This window comes from Echiichthys vipera (assembly GCF_963691815.1).
Source record: "Echiichthys vipera genome assembly, chromosome: 23".
In the NCBI taxonomy this organism is placed as follows: Eukaryota; Metazoa; Chordata; class Actinopteri; order Perciformes; family Trachinidae; genus Echiichthys; species Echiichthys vipera.
In genome coordinates, this window is record NC_139848.1 from 189507 (window position 1) to 203411 (window position 13905).

A 13905-nucleotide genomic window follows, 5' to 3' on the forward strand; every position below is an offset into this window, starting at 1 on the left:
CCTCCTCTCTCCTCCTCCTCTTCTCTCCTCCTCTCTTCCTCTCCTCCTCCTCCTCCTCCTCCTCCTCCTCCTCTCCTCCTCCTCTCCTCCTCTCCTCTTCCTCCTCCTCTCCTCCTCCTCTTCCTCCTCCTCCTCCTCTTCTCCTCCTCCTCTTCCTCCTCCTCGTCTCCTCTCCTCCTCCTCCTCCTCCTCCTCCTCCTCCTCCTCCTCTTCCTCCTCCTCCTCCTCTTCCTCCTCTTCCTCCTCCTCCTCCTCCTCCTCCTCCCCTCCTCCTCCTCCTCCTCTCCTCCTCCTCTTCCTCCTCCTCTTCTCCTCCTCCTCCTCCTCCTCTCCTCCTCCTCTTCCTCCTCCTCCTCCTCTTCCTCCTCCTCCTCCTCCTCCTCCTCCTCCTCCTCCTCTTCCTCCTCTGCCTCCTCCTCCTCCTCTTCCTCCTCCTCTTCTCCTCCTCCTCTCCTCCTCCTCTTCCTCCTCCTCTCCTCCTCTTCCTCCTCCTCCTCCTCCTCTCCTCCTCCTCTTCCTCCTCCTCCTCCTCCTCCTCCTCCTCCTCCTCTTCCTCAGGCTGCTGGAGCAGCAGCTGCAGGTGTGGAGGATCACCGTCCAATCAGAGCAGGGCGTCTGGAGGACAGGTGCTCTGAGATGGAGGTTACCATGGAAACACTGAGGGACAACAACACCCGTCTGCAGCGCACACTCACACAGGTACACACACACTCACACAGGTACACACACACACTCACACAGGTACACACACACTCACACAGGTACACACACACACACACTCACACTCACAGGTACACACACACACAGGTATACACACTCACACAGGTACACACACACACACACAGGTACACACACACACTCACACAGGTACACACACACACACTCACACAGGTACATACACACACACACACACACAGGTACATACACAGGTACACACACACACAGGTACACACACACACACACTCACACAGGTACACACACACACACACACAGGTACACACACACACTCACACAGGTACACACACACACAGGTACACACACACTCACACAGGTACACACACACACACTCACACAGGTACATACACACACACACACACAGGTACACACACACACACACACAGGTACACACACACAGGTACACACACACATTTAAGGTGGTATTTTAGGTTTTTAAGGAGGCCCGTTTTCTTTCTTCAGGCTCTAAACAAGATGGCGGCTCAACAACACGCAAACAACACTTTGGAGAACACGAGGAACACGCCAGAGAACACGCCAGAGAACACGCCAGAGAACACGCGAAGAACACGCCAGAGAACAAGAACACGCCAGAGAACACGCCGGAGAACACGCCAGAGAACACGAACACGCCGGAGAACACGCCGAAGAACACGCCAGAGAACACGCCGGAGAACACGCCAGAGAACACCTTTGCGGCGGCTCGTGGCACGGAGAGCAGCAGCAGCAGCGAGGAGGAAGACGAGTGGAGTGAGGAAGAACTACAGACTCCATCTCCCACAATGCACCGGGACACACCTCCTTCACAGCACAGCTGCTGTGAGGAGGAGGAGCAGCAGGTGACTCGCCGCTCTGTCGTCCAATAGAACGACAGGATGGACAGGAGGGGCGGGGCCTCAGGAAGAGGTCACCTGTCTCACAGAAGAAGAGGATTATGGGACGTGTAGTTCAGAAGAGCTGCTGCAGGAGACGGTGGACAGACTGAAGACGGAGATGGAGACAGACAGGAGACGCACAGGTGAGACAGACAGGAGACGCACAGGTGAGACAGACAGGAGACGCACAGGTAGAGACAGACTAGAGACGCACAGGTGAGACAGACTAGAGACGCACAGGTGAGACAGACGGGAGACGCACAGGTGAGACAGACAAGAGACGCACAGGTGAGACAACAAGAGACAGCACAGGTGAGACAGACAAGAGACGCACAGGTGAGACAGACAGACAGGTGAGACAGACAGAGACGCACAGGTGAGACAGACAGACAGGTGAGACAGACAGGAGACGCACAGGTGAGACAGACAAGAGACGCACAGGTGAGACAGACAAGAGACGCACAGGTGAGACAGACAGGAGACGCACAGGTGAGACAGACGGGAGACGCACAGGTGAGACAGACGGGAGACGCACAGGTGAGACAGACAAGAGACGCACAGGTGAGACTGACAGACAGGTGAGACAGACAAGAGACGCACAGGTGAGACAGACAGGAGACGCACAGGTGAGACAGACAAGAGACGCACATGTGAGACAGACAGGAGACGCACAGGTGAGACAGACGGGAGACGCACAGGTGAGACAGACGGAGACGCACAGGTGAGACAGACAAGAGACGCACAGGTGAGACAGACGGAGACGCACAGGTGAGACTGACAGGAGACGCACAGGTGAGACAGACAGAGACGCACAGGTGAGACAGACAAGAGACGCACAGGTGAGACGGACAGGAGACGCACAGGTGAGACAGACAGAGACGCACATGTGAGACAGACAGGAGAGCACAGGTGAGACAGACGGAGACGCACAGGTGAGACAGACAAGAGACGCACAGGTGAGACAGACAAGAGACGCACAGGTGAGACAGACAAGAGACGCACAGGTGAGACTGACAGGAGACGCACAGGTGAGACAGACAGGAGACGCACAGGTGAGACTGACGGGAGACACAAGGTGAGACAGACAAGAGACGCACAGGTGAGACGGACAGGAGACGCACAGGTGAGACAGACAGGAGACGCACAGGTGAGACTGACGGGAGATGCACAGGTGAGACAGACGGACAGGTGAGACAGACAAGAGACGCACAGGTGAGACAGACAAGAGACGCACAGGTGAGACAGACAAGAGACGCACAGGTGAGACGGACAGAGACGCACAGGTGAGACGGACAGGAGACGCACAGGTGAGACAGACAAGAGACGCACAGGTGAGACGGACAGGAGACGCACAGGTGAGACAGACAGGAGACGCACAGGTGAGACTGACGGGAGATGCACAGGTGAGACAGACGGACAGGTGAGACAGACAGAGACGCACAGGTGAGACAGACAAGAGACGCACAGGTGAGACTGACAGACAGGTGAGACAGACAAGAGACGCACAGGTGAGACAGACAAGAGACACACAGGTGAGACAGACGGGAGACGCACAGTGAGACTGACAGACAGGTGAGACAGACAGAGACGCACAGGTGAGACAGACAAGAGACGCACAGGTGAGACAGACGGAGACGCACAGGTGAGACTGACAGGAGACGCACAGGTGAGACAGACAAGAGACGCACAGGTGAGACAGACAAGAGACGCACAGGTGAGACTGACAAGAGACGCACAGGTGAGACAGACAGGAGAGACAGACAAGAGACGCACAGGTGAGACAGACAGGAGACGCACAGGTGAGACAGACAGGAGACGCACAGGTGAGACAGACGGGAGACGCACAGGTGAGACAGACGGGAGACGCACAGGTGAGACTGACAGACAGGTGAGACAGACAAGAGACGCACAGGTGAGACAGACAAGAGACGCACAGGTGAGACAGACGGGAGACGCACAGGTGAGACTGACAGGAGACGCACAGGTGAGACAGACAAGAGACGCACAGGTGAGACAGACAGGAGACGCACAGGTGAGACGGACAGGAGAGACAGACAAGAGACGCACAGGTGAGACAGACAGGAGACGCACAGGTGAGACAGACGGGAGACGCACAGGTGAGACAGACGGGAGACGCACAGGTGAGACAGACAAGAGACGCACAGGTGAGACAGACAAGAGACGCACAGGTGAGACTGACAGGAGACGCACAGGTGAGACAGACAAGAGACGCACAGGTGAGACGGACAGGAGACGCACAGGTGAGACAGACAGGAGACGCACAGGTGAGACAGACAAGAGACGCACAGGTGAGACAGACAGGAGACGCACAGGTGAGACAGACAAGAGACACACAGGTGAGACAGACAGGAGACGCACAGGTGAGACAGACAGGAGCACACAGGTGAGACAGACAGGAGACGCACAGGTGAGACAGACAAGAGACGCACAGGTGAGACAGACAGGAGACGCACAGGTGAGACAGACAGGAGACGCACAGGTGAGACAGACGGGAGACGCACAGGTGAGACAGACAGGAGACGCACAGGTGAGACTGACGGGAGATGCACAGGTGAGACAGACGGGAGACGCACAGGTGAGACAGACAGGAGACGCACAGGTGAGACAGACAGGAGACGCACAGGTGAGACTGACGGGAGATGCACAGGTGAGACAGACGGACAGGTGAGACAGACAAGAGACGCACAGGTGAGACAGACAAGAGACGCACAGGTGAGACTGACAGACAGGTGAGACAGACAAGAGACGCACAGGTGAGACAGACAAGAGACGCACAGACAGACAGACAAGAGACGCACAGGTGAGACAGACGGACAGGTGAGCCAGGTGAGGAAGGTGAGACAGACAGACAGGTGAGACAGACGGACAGGTGAGACAGACGGACAGGTGAGACAGACAGACAGGTGAGACAGACAGACAGGTGAGGAAGGTGAGAGAAATAAAAATCTAAATTATCGACTGAATATTCTGTTTTATTTTGAAAAATCTTCTCTCGTTCACTTCCTGTCTCCAGGTGAGACGAAGAGGGCGGAGCTTGTTCAGGCTGCAGAGCAGGTGGGAGACACGACCGGGCAGCTGGTGGACGCACTGAGGACACACACACACAGCTGAGGACGCACACACACCTCACACACTCCTGAGGACACACACACACAGCTGAGGACACACACACACAGCTGAGGACGCACACACACACACACCTCACACACCTGAGGACACACACACACACACACACCTCACACACCTGAGGACACACACACACACACCTGAGGACGCACACACACCTCACACACCTGAGGACGCACACACACACCTCACACACCTGGAGGACACACACACACACACACAGCTGAGGACGCACGCACACACACACCTGACACACCTGGAGGACACACACACACAGCTGAGGACGCACACACACACACCTGACACACACACACCTGAGGACAAACACACTCACACAGAGCTGACACACACACACACGCACACCTGAGGACACACACACACACACACACAGACAAACACGCACAGACACACACACACACTCTCTCTCTCTCTCACACACACAGACACACACACACCTGACACACACACACACACACTCTCTCTCTCTCTCTCACACACACACACACACACACACACACACACACTCACACACACACACACACACACACACACACACACACACTCACACACACTCTCACACACACACACACACACACACACACCTGACACACTCACACACACACACACACACACACACACACACACACACACACTCACACACACTCTCACACACACACACACACACACACACACACAGACACCTGAGGACGCACACACACACACACACACACACACACACACACACTCTCTGCTCAGGTTGTAAATCTTTATTCGTGTAAAAATAGAAAGTAAAACTTTTTTCGTGATTTCATCAGAAAATAAAACGTTAAAAAGCAGAAACTGTTTTTTTCTGATGATTTAAATAAATCGTTAAAGTTCAAACGTCCCGACGTCTCAGAGACAAGTGAAGGCATCTTTGATTCTGCTACCGCCGCCCCCTCCCAGAGCCCCGCCCCCTCCCGCAGCCACGCCGCCTCCGGCCCCTCCCCCGGCGCGGCGAGGACGGCGGCGTGGCTGTGGAGCCGGGGACTTTCCTGGCGGGTCCCGCCCGACGCAGGCCTTCTCTCCTGGGCTGGGGGGGCGTGGCCTGAGCCCTGGCTCGCCGAGGCCGGCCCCGCCCCCTGAGCGTGTCCTGTTTGTCTCTGCTGAGCGCGCTCAGGAGGAACCCGTTGAAGGGCGTGTCCGACGACCTCTGACCTCTGACCCTGGAGGACCCCGCGGAGCCCTCCCCCCGCCACCCGTCGGCGTTCAGGTCCGGACTCAGACTTCTGAACAGCTGACGGACGCATGTCACGGGCGGGCTGGAGGGGGCGGAGCCTCGCCGGCACAGAAAACCTTTGGGCGCCGTTTTCAGGATGCAGTTGCTGCTGGCGTCGTAGAACCTGACAGGAAGTCGTTTGTATTTGACCTTTAACCCCCGCAGGTCAAGCCGACGTCGCCTCTTCCTGTGGCGTTTGGGGGTGGCGCCTGATGCAGGCGTGTCGGAGGGGGCGGGACCTGGTGCAGGCGTGTTGGAGGGGGCGGGGCCTGATGCAGGCGTGTAGGAGGGGGCGGGGCCTGAGGCCGAGCAGAGCAGGTAGACCAGCGAAGTGCGAGGCTGCAGCGGCGTGACGATGTTGGAGTACGGCGGGGGGAGGCAATGCCACGCCTGCACGTCAGGAGTCCTGTCTGCTGCGTCCTGATTGGCTGTGAAGACGCTGGTGGGCGGGGCCTCTGCGACTGGTTGACGGACAGTTGGGACGACCAATTGGAGCGTCTGAGTGCCGCGGCTGACCTTCACCACCTGAAGGACACAAACAGAGGTGAAGACGATTCCTTCGCCGTCGCCGTCGCTCGTGTCTGAAACTGGAACTCACCTGACACCTGGACGCCACTCTGAAGCTCCGCCTCTTTCTCCTCTGGACACACGCCGAGTCATCGTCACCATGGTCCAACAGGGGCGGGATGTCGCCGTCTGACTCCGCCTCCTTGTTTTGGGTCCTCCGACCGAACCTGACAGCGATGACATCATTTGAGCGTTACATGAAAGAACAGGCGAGTTAACGATTTACATTTTATCTCAGGTCTTAAGATTCCACGTCACGCCACGCCACGCACGCACGCCACATCGACGGCGTTCCACGAGTCCTCAAGAGCTTCGTGATTTAGCTTCTCAAAGGTCTGAAGCTGCAGCGAGCGGATCTGAAGAGCTCGTTAAAGAACAACGCGTCCGACTTCACTTTGGGAAAAACGCCACAGTGAATCCAAAATGGCCGACTTCCTGTTGGACCGAGGGTTTGGCTCCAGGAGGCGTTTTTTAAATCTGCCGACCAAACCTCACACGCCTACGTCACGTTTAGAGGCGGGGCATGACTGTGGAGTGTTCTAGGGGGCGCCCTGGAGCCGGTTTAACTCACGCCCCAGGACCCGTATCAGGTTTAACGTTTAGACTCTAAAGATGCCACGCCCACTGTGGCGCCCGCGCCCTAAACGTTACCGTGCCAGAGACTCCGAGTCGAAGTAGCAGAGGAACCTCCCGCGCCTGAACTGCTGCACCAGTTTCTCCACCTTCTCCTCGTCCTCCCGTTCGATCTGGCTCCAGGTTTTGCCCCTGAAGGATTCTGGGATATGCTCCGGCGCCGGCAGGACCTGCTCTATCGGCAGAGTCCAGAAGCCCTGGTCCCGCCCGGCCCCGCCCCCTGCTCGCCTCTCGCCGCGGAGCGCCGAGTCCAGCTGGTGCGAGTACCCCCCGTCCTCCAGGTCCACCTGAGCGTCCATCAGACGGCTCAGCTCCGCCGGCCTCACCTGGACCGGGCCCTGCACAGGTGAGTCCCAGTCCTCGCTCTGTGTTTCCATGGAGACGGGGAGGCTGAAGTGGAAGCTCCCCGTCTCGTCCTCCTCCTGCTGGCGGCGAGAGGGACTGTCGGCGTGACAACGCGTCTGGATCACCTGGACACAAACATGCGATTAACTTTGAGGATCTGGAGACGAAGCAGACGAACCTGGAACCGGAGACACGGACGAACCTCCTCGATGGTCCGGTCCAGAGAGTCCAGAGAGTCGCTGTGGTCCGACGAGAACGCCGCCGCCTTCTGGAACGCACGCCGCTGCTGCTGCCAGGACCGGAATTCTGCCGGGGGACCACGGCCTGGACAGGGACCAAGGTCTGTGGGGGGACGAGGACCTGGGCCAAGGTCTGTGGGGGGACGAGGACCTGGGCCAAGGTCTGTGGGGGGACGAGGACCTGGGCCAAGGTCTGTGGGGGGACGAGGACCTGGGCCAAGGTCTGTGGGGGGACGAGGACCTGGGCCAAGGTCTGTGGGGGGACGAGGACCAGGGCCAGGGTCTGTGGGGGGACGAGGACCTGGGCCAAGGTCTGTGGGGGGACCAGGACCAGGGTCTGTGGGGGGACCAGGACCTGTGTGGGGACGGGGACCAGGGTCTGTGGGGGGACAAGGATGAGGACCAGGGTCTTGACAGGGACCAGGGTCTGTGGGGGGACGAGGACCAGGGCCTGGACCCCTGTGGGATGGTGAAGAGGTGGAGGAGTCGCTGCGGTCAGATGAGAAAACTGCCGCCGCCACCGCCTGAGACGCAGGCCTCTGTTTCTGCCAGGCCCTGAACTCTATGGGGGGACTGGGACCAGGGTCTGTGGGGGGACTGGGACCAGGGTCTGTGGGGGGACAGCGACCAGGGTCTGTGGCAGGAAGAGGACAGGGACCAGGGTCTGGATAGGGACCAGGGTCTGTGGGGGGATGAGGACAGGGACCAGGGTCTGCGGGGGGATGAGGACAGGGACCAGGGTCTGTGGGGGGCCGTTGACCTCTGTGGCGTGGTGATAACATGGAGGACTCGCTGGTTTTCCTCCGGTCCGTCTTCCTGTGGGCCTTCCTGTGGACAGGAGGCGGGGCCTGGTGTTGTGGGGGCGGAGTCTGAGTGGCCCCTCCTTCCTCCTGCTCTCTGATTGGTGCAGAACGCCTCTCCAGTTCATCAGGCTCCTCCCTCGGAAAGAGGGGGGCGGAGACTGACGGGAGGTCGGCGTGAGACGGTCTGATGGAGACAAACATGAAGACAGGTGTGTTTGTTTATGTCACCTGAGGTCACAGGTGCGTTTGTTTGGGTCACCTGAGGTCACAGGTGTGTTTGTTTATTTCACCTGGGGTCACAGGTGTGTTTGTTTATTTCACCTGGGGTCACAGGTGTGTTTGTTTATTTCTCCTGAGGTCACAGGTGTGTTTGTTTATTTCACCTGAGGTCACAGGTGTGTTTGTTTATTTCACCTGGGGTCACAGGTGTGTTTGTTTGTTTCACCTGAGGTCACAGGTGTGTTTGTTTATTTCTCCTGAGGTCACAGGTGTGTTTGTTTATGTCACCTGAGGTCACAGGTGTGTTTGTTTATTTCACCTGGGGTCACAGGTGTGTTTGTTTATTTCACCTGGGGTCACAGGTGTGTTTGTTTATTTCTCCTGAGGTCACAGGTGTGTTTGTTTATGTCACCTGAGGTCACAGGTGTGTTTGTTTATTTCACCTGAGGTCACAGGTGTGTTTGTTTCACCTGAGGTCACAGGTGTGTTTGTTTATGTCACAGGTGTGTTTGTTTATTCCACCTGAGGTCACAGGTGTGTTTGTTTGGTCACAGGTGTGTTTGTTTATTCCACCTGAGGTCACAGGTGTGTTTGTTTGGTCACAGGTGTGTTTGTTTATTCCACCTGAGGTCCCAGGTGTGTTTGTTTATTTCACCTGAGGTCACAGGTGTGTTTGTTTGGTCACAGGTGTGTTTGTTTATTTCACCTGAGGTCACAGGTGTGTTTGTTTGGTCACAGGTGTGTTTGTGTGGTCACAGGTGTGTTTGTTTGGTCACAGGTGTGTTTGTTCAGGTCACAGGTGTGTTTGTTGGGTCACAGGTGTGTCTGTTGGGTCACCTGGGGTCACAGGTGTGTCTGTTGGGTCACCTGGGGTCACAGGTGTGTTTGTTTGGTCACAGGTGTGTTTGTCAGGTCACCTGGGGTCACAGGTGTGTTTGTTGGGTCACCTGGGGTCACAGGTGTGTCTGTTGGGTCACCTGGGGTCACAGGTGTGTCTGTTGGGTCACAGGTGTGTTTGTTGGGTCACAGGTGTGTTTGTTGGGTCACCTGGGGTCACAGGTGTGTTTGTTTGGTCACAGGTGTGTTTGTTGGGTCACCTGGGGTCACAGGTGTGTCTGTTGGGTCACAGGTGTGTCTGTTGGGTCACCTGGGGTCACAGGTGTGTCTGTTGGGTCACCTGGGGTCACAGGTGTGTTTGTTTGGTCACCTGGGGTCGTTGTAGTGGTGCGGGTGGTGCTGGAGGACGTCCTGCAGGAAGCGCTCCAGCAGGGTCAGTCCGGATCTGTGGACAGAGGCGGTGGAGACGGCCGAGGTGGTGGAGGCGGCGCTGGAGCCTCTGGACGACCTCCGCACAGAGTCCAGGTGTGTGACGCTGGACAGGTGCTGAGAGCAGACGGGATGTCATTAAGGTGAGCACCTGTGATCGCACGGCTCAGGTGAGTGAGAGTGTGAGGCGTACCTGGTCCAGGTCTCTGTAGAGGACTCTGCAGTACCCACAGTACCCCTGTCTGCTGGGGACACACCTGGATGGACCGGGCTGAGGCTCCGCCCACATCCTGTCCCACACACACACACACACACACACACACATGTACTGTCACACACCTGTGGACTCACCTGCGTCAGTGTTAAAGCAACTGTTTGTTTCATAATTTTCATAGTTATAGTAAATCCAGAGTCAGGTGACTCACCTGTCCATAGACTCCGCCTCCTTCCGGTCACCTGACACACACACACACACACACACACACACACACACACACACAGATAAAAAATAATACAATAGTATAATAGTTTGTGCGTTCATCAGAGCAGGGGGATGTCCTGCAGATGGGTCTGGAAACGTGTTTCAGACATTTATTATATTTATATATTGACTCTTATTGATGACATCATGATTTATGAAGTGATCAGGTGACGACGTCTCACCTGGAGGCAGCGCAGTCAGTGAGTCCTCCAGCCAATCAGAGCGCTCCATGCTGTAACCAACGGTAACCAGGTGACGGGTTCAGGTGGAGAGTCCATGAGCCTGAGGACACACACACACAAGTTTACTCTATTACTTTATTTTATTATTATTATTAAATAATATTTAAAATCATCTTTAATATAAAAACCGGGTTAATCTGATGTTTATTAATAAAGTTCATATTAAATAATATTTAAAATCATCTTTAATATAAAAACAGGTTAATCTGATGTTTATTAATAAAGTTTATATTAAATAATATTTAAATAATCTTTAATATAAAAACAGGTTAATCTGATGTTTATTAATAAAGTTTATATTAAATAATATTTAAATAATCTTTAATATAAAAACAGGTTAATCTGATGTTTATTAATAAAGTTTATATTAAATAATATTTAAATCATCTTTAATATAAAAACAGATTAATCTGATGTTTATTAATAAAGTTTATATTAAATAATATTTAAATCATCTTTAATATAAAAACAGATTAATCTGATGTTTATTATTAAAGTTTATATTAAATAATATTTAAAATAATCTTTAATATAAAAACAGGTTAATCTGATGTTTATTAATAAAGTTTATATTAAATAATATTTAAAATAATCTTTAATATAAAAACAGGTTAATCTGATGTTTATTAATAAAGTTCATATTAAATAATATTTAAATAATCTTTAATATAAAAACAGGTTAATCTGATGTTTATTATTAATAAAGTTTATATTAAATAATATTTAAATAATCTTTAATATAAAAACAGGATTAATCTGATGTTTATTATTAATAAAGTTTATATTAAATAATATTTAAATAATCTTTAATATAAAAACAGGTTAATCTGATGTTTATTATTAATAAAGTTTATATTAAATAATATTTAAATAATCTTTAATATAAAAACAGGTTAATCTGATGTTTATTATTAATAAAGTTTATATTAAATAATATTTAAATCATCTTTAATATAAAAACAGGTTAATCTGATGTTTATTAATAAAGTTTATATTAAATAATATTTAAATAATCTTTAATATAAAAACCGGTTAATCTGATGTTTATTAATAAAGTTTATATTAAATTATATTTAAATAATCTTTAATATAAAAACAGGTTAATCTGATGTTTATTATTATTAAAGTTTATATTAAATAATATTTAAATAATCTTTAATATAAAAACAGGTTAATCTGATGTTTATTAATAAAGTTTATATTAAATAATATTTAAAATCATCTTTAATATAAAAACAGATTAATCTGATGTTTATTATTAATAAAGTTTATATTAAATAATATTTAAATCATCTTTAATATAAAAACAGGTTAATCTGATGTTTATTAATAAAGTTTATATTAAATAATATTTAAATCATCTTTAATATAAAAACAGGTTAATCTGATGTTTATTAATAAAGTTTATATTAAATAATATTTAAATAATCTTTAATATAAAAACAGGTTAATCTGATGTTTATTATTAAAGTTTATATTAAATAATATTTAAAATCATCTTTAATATAAAAACAGGTTAATCTGATGTTTATTAATAAAGTTTATATTAAATAATATTTAAATAATCTTTAATATAAAAACAGGTTAATCTGATGTTTATTAATAAAGTTCATATTAAATCATATTTAAAATCATCTTTAATATAAAAACAGGTTAATCTGATGTTTATTATTAAAGTTTATATTAAATAATATTTAAATCATCTTTAATATAAAAACAGGTTAATCTGATGTTTATTAATAAAGTTTATATTAAATAATATTTAAATAATCTTTAATATAAAAACAGGTTAATCTGATGTTTATTATTAATAAAGTTTATATTAAATAATATTTAAAATCATCTTTAATATAAAAACAGGATTAATCTGATGTTTATTAATAAAGTTTATATTAAATAATATTTAAATAATCTTTAATATAAAAACAGGTTAATCTGATGTTTATTAATAAAGTTTATATTAAATAATATTTAAATCATCTTTAATATAAAAACAGGATTAATCTGATGTTTATTAATAAAGTTTATATTAAATAATATTTAAATAATCTTTAATATAAAAACAGGTTAATCTGATGTTTATTAATAAAGTTTATATTAAATAATATTTAAATCATCTTTAATATAAAAACAGGTTAATCTGATGTTTATTAATAAAGTTTATATTAAATAATATTTTAAATCATCTTTAATATAAAAACCGGGTTAATCTGATGTTTATTATCGTTGTCGCATCTGTGACGTGGACCAATCAGAGCGCAGCTGTGGCGTCGCCCTGAGCGCTGATTGGCTGTGTGATGCTAACAGTTAGCTGCAGCGCTAACGGCTCCGGTTTCGGCTCAGACCCGCTTCTTTAAACCCGGGTTAAATAAGTGTGCCGGGTTAAGTGACCCGGGTCGGGCCGGACTCACGGTAACCATGGTGACGCCGCCGCTGCCGTTGCTCCGCCGTCACGGCTGCTGTTAGCCGTTAGCTGTTAGCACGCAGCTAGCTGCGCGCTGATTGGCTGGTTCTGATGGAATAATCCAGAAGAGATGCGTTTGTTTACCTGCAGCTGTTTGTTTGTTTACCTGCAGCTGTTTGTTTGTTTATCCGCAGCTGTTTGTTTGTTGATCCGCAGCTGTTTGTTCCTTTGTTTACTTCTAAGTTTTCTTCTTCTTCTTCTTCGTCTTCGCGCTGCTCCGCCGCTCTGTTTAGGTTCCGGTCTGACTCTTCTTCTGCGGCTCCATCTGCGGCAGAGCGGAGTCCTCCACAGCAGCGGGCCGGTGCTGCCGCCGGTGCTGCCGCCGGCGGCCGAGCGCGGAACTGCACCCGGCGGGTAACGTTACAGCAGTGTGTTCATATTAATATAAATCATTTAATAATATATAATATAGATTATTACAGCAATATACATGATTATTATGTTTATATATTATTCAATTATTTATATTCATATAGATTATTACATCAATATACATGGTTATTATGTTTATATTAATATAGATTATAGATTATTATGTTTATATATTATTCAATTATTTATATTTATATAGATTATTACAGCAATACACATGTTTATTATATTATATTAATATAGATTACAATATAGTTGT

At 49.2% G+C, this 13905-nt stretch overlaps 2 protein-coding genes across 2 annotated transcripts in view; one reads left to right on the plus strand and one right to left on the minus strand.

The window, feature by feature from the left end:
* dytn (dystrotelin) overlaps positions 1 to 4742 on the plus strand; it is a gene marked incomplete at both ends in the record, with an annotated part of 13585 nt that extends 8843 nt beyond the window's left edge. Inside the window, 6 exon segments of the mRNA XM_083937949.1 lie at positions 559 to 611; positions 614 to 699; positions 1176 to 1565; positions 1568 to 1624; positions 1627 to 1753; positions 4645 to 4742. Of these exon segments, the coding sequence (XP_083794075.1) occupies positions 559 to 611; positions 614 to 699; positions 1176 to 1565; positions 1568 to 1624; positions 1627 to 1753; positions 4645 to 4742 (811 nt within the window).
* An 891-nt stretch (positions 4743 to 5633) lies between these two features.
* LOC310964637 (uncharacterized protein) lies at positions 5634 to 13515 on the minus strand. The gene is made up of 9 exons (XM_083937834.1): positions 13381 to 13515; positions 10751 to 10850; positions 10513 to 10543; positions 10281 to 10377; positions 10029 to 10204; positions 7763 to 8786; positions 7234 to 7685; positions 6614 to 6749; positions 5634 to 6540 (listed from the first exon to the last, which is right to left on the minus strand). Exons 2-9 carry the CDS (start codon positions 10797 to 10799, stop codon positions 5683 to 5685), a joined length of 2823 nt encoding a protein of 940 aa, XP_083793960.1. The 5' UTR covers positions 10800 to 10850; positions 13381 to 13515; the 3' UTR covers positions 5634 to 5682.
* Positions 13516 to 13905: the final 390 nt, after the last annotated feature.

Excerpts from the sequence above, each read along its gene's own strand:
- LOC310964637 (XM_083937834.1), bottom strand. The coding sequence starts at position 10,799 with ATGGAGCGCTCTGATTGGCTGGAGGACTCACTGACTGCGCTGCCTCCA. Across the intron at positions 10,205-10,280 it reads TCTACAGAGACCTGGACCAG|CACCTGTCCAGCGTCACACA; the intron begins GTACGCCTCACA and ends GTCTGCTCTCAG. Across the intron at positions 6,750-7,233 it reads GACTCGGAGTCTCTGGCACG|GTTCGGTCGGAGGACCCAAA; the intron begins GTAACGTTTAGG and ends CATCGCTGTCAG.